This window comes from Zingiber officinale, chromosome 4B (assembly GCF_018446385.1).
Source record: "Zingiber officinale cultivar Zhangliang chromosome 4B, Zo_v1.1, whole genome shotgun sequence".
NCBI lineage: Eukaryota > Viridiplantae > Streptophyta > Magnoliopsida > Zingiberales > Zingiberaceae > Zingiber > Zingiber officinale.
In genome coordinates, this window is record NC_055993.1 from 106,818,679 (window position 1) to 106,824,623 (window position 5,945).

Genomic DNA, 5,945 nt, shown 5'->3' on the forward strand with positions numbered 1-5,945 from the left:
GAGCTAGCGAAATTAGCCAGTTCGTTGGCGCCGATCATAATAGGGTAGCCAATCGAACAAGTATCGCTGGTGGCACATATTGACCGAATGGAGGGGATAACCTTCCCGAGCGACTAGAGAACGACCCTGACAGAGTTCTTGCGGTCGGGAGCTACACCCACCGATCCAGAAGAAGATCGCTTGCTGAAGAAGAGGGCCAGACGGTTCACTTTGGTGGGGGACCAGCTTTACAAGCGATCCTTCTGTAGGCCCCTACTCAAGTGCATTGGATCGGAAGACGCTGAATACATCCTGCGGGAGTGCACCAAGGTTCCTGCGGAGGGCATCCAGGCGGCTGATCGTTGGTCAAAAAAGTGTTTTTAGCCGGATACTTTGGATGACCCTCCAAGAAGACGCCACTCGGACGGTAGCCACCTTCCTATCCTGTCAGAAGTACTACAACCTCGCACACCGACCAACTGAAGAGATGAAGACGTTCATAATATCCTGTCCGTTCGACCAATGAGGCATGGACATTGTTGGGTCATTCCCTATGGTAACCGGTCAACAGAGATTTTTGCTAATCGCTGTGGACTACTTCTCAAAGTGGATAGAAGTCGAGCTGCTTATAAGGATAACTAAACAAATGGTCATGAAGTTCATCTAGCAGAGCATCATATGCTGGTTCGGCATACCACGCTGGCTCGTATCAGATAACGGAAGATAATTCGTCGGTTAGAAGCTTAGAGAGTGGTGAGAAGGTTACAGCGTTCAGTAAGCCTTCACCTCTATGGCCTACCCTCAGAGCAACGGACAGGCGGAAGTCGGAAATCGGGAGATCCTCCGAGTACTGCGTGCTCAGCTCGACCATGTTGGGGGCAGTTGGGTCGACGAGCTGTGGGCTCTTTGCACTACCTTGAAGGAGGGGACTGGCATGACTCCTTTCCACATGGTGTACGGTGGTGAGGCAGTTGCCCCCGTAGAAGTCGGAGTGGAGTCCGATCGTGTACAACATTACAATGAAGGCAACACCGAACAGAGGCATATGGAGTTCGACTTGTTAGACGAAACGCGAGCTAAAGAAGTCGTTCGGCTAATGGCGTACCGGCAACGGATGAAGCAGAACTACAACCGGAGAGTGATCCCAAGATCCTTCTAGGTCGACGACCTCATCTGGAAGAAAGTGAAGCCTGTCGGTGACATCACCAAGCTCAAGGCCCCATGGGCAGGGCCTTTCAAGGTTGTGCAAAAGATTCACTCGGGCGCCTACTATCTGGAGGATGAAGAGGGGAGACAACTCGAGAGGCCATGGAGCGCGAATCATCTTCAACCCTATAGGGCTGGATGAGAGGTGCGCGAGTGAATACTATACTTTTTGTATCTTTTGTATGTTTCCCGAACGCAGGGCAAAGTTTGAATAAAAAAGCAAAGGTCTCTTGAAGTGCATCTCCATCAACGGTCGAGCGGCGACCTTAAACCCGAGATTGTGTCAACAGTCGAGCGACGACCTTAAACTCTTGTCTCCATCGATGGTCAAGTGGCGACCTTAAACCCTTGTCCCCATCGACGGTCGAGCGACAACCTTAAACACGGTCTCCATCGATGGTCGAGCGGCGACCTCAAACTCTTGTCTCCATCGACGATCGAGCTGCGACCTTAAACCCTTGTATCCATCAACGGTTGAGTGGTAACCTTAAACCCGAGTCTACGACAAATCATCGGGTGGCGATGTTAAACACGAGTCCACATCAAATCATCGAGCGACAACGTTAAACTCTTTCCCCCACCAATGGTTGAGCAGCGACCTTAAACGCATGTCTACAATGGTCGATGTCTACATCAACGGTCGAGCGGCGACCTTAAATGCGAGTCGTCATCAACAGTCGAGCGACAACCTTAAACCCTTGTCTCCACCGATGGTCGAGCAATGACCTTAAACGCTAATCTTCATCAACAGTCGAGCGGCGACTATAAACCCTTGAGTTAGAAACTCCCGAGCCGATCAACCAGGATTTGGGGTTATATTGGAGCCACGAGCTCTAGAAGTCGAGTGGTCTTCCCTAGTCTCAGACCAGCATACGGGATTCCTTGTCTCCTCCGTTCGGGGTCGAGTAGTCTTCGAAAGCTCAGTGAGCAGGCAAGCATCGATAAATAGTCGACCATGAACCAGGGCAATTTAAAAGCTCGAAGTCTTCAGAATATAGCGACCGTTCGACACTATTCTTTAAAATACTCCCAGGGCCAAGCGGGAGATCGCGGAATCATGGACTCTGAATACCAGAGGGGGCGGCCGACGGATAGAATAATCATGAACGAGGCCATGAGTTCTTGCAAATAATCAAAAGGAGTTGAAAAACATACAAGGAGATAAAGCTAGTCCGAACAGATGAGCATGCATTTAAACTCCAAAAATTTTACATCTTACAAGAATGCTCGGTCTCACTCAGGAACGCTCGCCCTCACTCAAGATAGTCCAACACATCGTCAGGCAGAGCGACAGTGAGCTTGTCCCGGCTTATGAAACTACTGGTCAGATTGGCCGGCAGATGGCCTCCCGCATGGAGCTGGTCGATCATCCCATCAATGGTCAGGTCAAACAGGCGGAGGGCTCGGTTGGTGACTCTATCATTAAAAGCGTTCGAGCGAATGTAGACTTGCTTCCTAGACTCAAAACTACTCGACTCGGCCTCCTAATAGGCCTTCAGGGATGCTCGGGAGGCCTCTAGCTCATCCTTCGCGGTTTTTAGCTCGTCGTCTTTGGTAGATAGCTAGCCCCGAAGCGCCATTTCTTTGGCCGACCTACTGTGTCGCTCGGTGACTAGGAAGTCCTCAGCTTCCTTAAGCTTTTCGATGAGGGCCCTGACCTCTTTATTCTTCTCGTTGAGGTCAGCGATGGCCCGATTCTTCCACGCGTTGGTCAACTCTATCTTATTGTCAAAAGTGGCGATCTGCTTGTTGAGCCGCTATAGCATTGTGGCTTGACCAGCGTTGTTGGCCCGTTCGGCCTCAAGCAGTTTGCCGCTCTTCTCCAAAGCGGCTTGAAGCTTGGCCACCTCGGCGTCTGTATGTTCCTAAGCAGTAGAGGATTTCTCGCTCAATACCTTTAATTGCTTCACCTCCTCTTCCAAAAATGCAAACCTGTGGCACATGACCAGACTCTCCACCTAGTACTGCGGACAAGCAACAAAAGATCAGCGTCGATCAGAGGTAATGTAAGAAGGTATAATGAAGGGAACACTTACCCCAGTGGATATCTGAGTGTGGTTGTTCGCGAGCATGTCCGGGGGCATCATCGTCGCACGAGCTCGTGCATCCTCCCAGATCTTAGCGAGCGGCCCCTGGATGATGATCTGGTGCTCGGGGCCTCGAGACCCAACGCTCGGTTCGCTATATTCTTCAGTGGGAAGATGTAGGATCTGTTAGGACCAAAAGTAGCTAGAGGGGGGGGGGTGAATAGCTCGTCGCGTGCTCGTTGCTCGGTGTTGCTTGTTTCTTCAAGAATGCGCAGCGGAAAATACATAAACAAACACAAACACGCTAACACTAGGAGTTTACTTGGTATCCACCTCCAACGGAGATGACTAATCCAAGGATCCACACCACGCACGCACCCTCCACTATGAAAACACTCCTTTTCGGTAACTACCGAGGGCGGAGAAGCCCTACAAGACTCTCAGTACAAGAAGAAGAAAGGGTAGTAAAGAATAAGCAAAAGCTTACAAGAAATGCAGTAAAAACCCTAGCTTCTTCTTCTTCTCGTTGCAACTCGCCTCTTGACTTGGATGAACCTCCAAGAACCTTCAAGAACTGGCAGTGAGGAGCTTAGAGAGTGCTGGGGAGGAGCTGTGTTGAATCTGGAATGAATCGGTGAAGTGCTACTGAAGAAATCGCACGCCAACAGCTATAAACGACGCCAACGGTCGAATCCCAATCGATTGGATTGCTCCCAATCGATTGGGGAGGCTTTGGATCGATCCAAGGATCGATCCGGCCATTCCTCTGGAAAAACTTCGGATCGATCCGACTTATCGACTGAACGGAATCCCCAATCGATCCATCGATCGATTGACCTCGGATCGATCCACGGATCGATCCGGAAGTTACCGTTGGGGATCATCGATCGATCGGTGGATCGATCCAGATCTTCCGGATCGATCCACCGATCGATCCAAACCTGCTGGATCAATCCACGGATCAATCCAAACCTGCTGGATCAATCCACGGATCCAAATCACCGGATCAATCCACGGATCATCCAAACCTTGGTTTTGCCCAAAACCAAGCCCAAAGCCCCTAAACCAACATCTAGTCAACCATGACTTGTTGGTACATAAGACCTAGCATCCGGTCACCCTTGGCCAGCTAGGACTCTCTCACCAAGTGTCCGGTCAATCCCTTTGACCCACTTGGACTTTTCTCTTCTTGCCAAGTATCCGGTCACTCCCTAAGACCTACTTGGACTTTTCTTCCTCGTGCAAGTATCCGGTCAATCCTTTGACCTACTTGGACTCTCACCAGATGTCCGTCAACCTTGACCCATCTGGATTTCTCTTGCCTGGCTTCACTCACCAGGACTTTCCCAATTGCCTAGATTCACTCACTAGGTCTTTCACCTGGCTTCACTCACCAGGATTTTTCTCCTGCCTAGCTTCACTCACTAGGACTTCCCAATTGCCTAGCTTCACTCACTAGGTCTTTCACCTGGCTTCACTCACCAGGATTTTCCTCCTGCCTAACATCCCAGTTAGGACTTCCCAGTCAAGTATCCGGTCATCCTTGACCTACTTGACTCTTCTTCAATCAATATCTTATTGTCAAACATCTAAACCCAAACCAAGACTCAGCTTGGTCAACCAGGTCAACCTTGACCTGAGGGATGTTGCACCAACAATCTCCCCCTTTTTGATGTTTGACAATACCACAATAACACTTACAATGCCACATGTAAGTTAGGCTAATCCCATAGCCTCATTCTTCATGCCACTAGGTAATGAAAGCATAAGTTAAGCTTTTCATTCTCCCCCTAAGAGGGCACACTCCCTCTAGGTAATGAAAGTCTAACTTACACCCATTCACAGGTCCTTTCATTCTCCCCCTATTGGCACACATCAACCCATCTTTGGGCATACATCAACTCATGCCCCTATTTTGGATACACATCAACAAATCCATTTGTTGACGACTCTCCCCCTGAAGAGTTGCTCATCGTTGTTCACAACATCACTCGTTGTGATTATCACGATAAAGAAGGTCCCATACCCTTCATTTATCCGTAACTTCTCCCTCATTGTAGACAAATACTCAACCTTGAGCATTTTCTAACCACGTGAGTTCCCACTTGAAATAATGAGGATATCCACTCCCCATTTCAAGTTCAAAAGCTCATACATGAGCATTTTCTTTAAAGAAGGTTAACCACCTTCCAAGGTTCATGAAAAATAATTTTTCATGTCTTTAAAGAGTCCCTCCCCCTAAAGACATGGTGGTAACTTCTGTCATTGCACCAACAATGACTTGGAATCCCTAAACCTTTAGGAAACCCAAATTTAGAAGTTTTGAGGTTCAAATACTCAAAATTTGAAACAAACCTCAACCTAAACTTCAATGAAGTCTTCCTTAACCATTCCATCCTTGTTTTCAACACGAAAACATCCTTTTTATGTATACAAATGTATTTTAAGGGTTTGGAATGGTTACATAGACTAACCATGGTTCAAAGATGCTGAAGTCAGGCCTTCCCAGCCAAAATCAGCAACTTGGATCGATTGGAGTTGGGATCCAATCGATTGAACCAACCGAATCGATCCACTGATCGATTCAAGGTGTGTGGATCGATCCATCGATCGATCCAGCGATGCTCGCAAGATTTACCTTCCGAATCGATTCACGGATCGATTCAGAACCCAATCGATCCATAGATCGATCGGAGTTCGATAGTTGCTGAAATTCCATTTCACTCAACTTAA

General features: G+C 48.5%; 1 protein-coding gene across 1 annotated transcript; it reads left to right on the top strand.

Annotated features, from left to right (window-relative positions):
- Positions 1–769: 769 nt before the first annotated feature.
- On the top strand, positions 770–1,138 carry LOC121978510. The gene has a single exon (XM_042530847.1). It carries the CDS (start codon positions 770–772, stop codon positions 1,136–1,138), a length of 369 nt encoding a protein of 122 aa, XP_042386781.1.
- The last annotated feature ends 4,807 nt before the right edge of the window (positions 1,139–5,945 follow it).

Bases quoted from the DNA above. Each gene is read 5' to 3' on its own strand.
- LOC121978510 (XM_042530847.1), top strand. From the start codon at position 770: ATGGCCTACCCTCAGAGCAACGGACAGGCGGAAGTCGGAAATCGGGAG.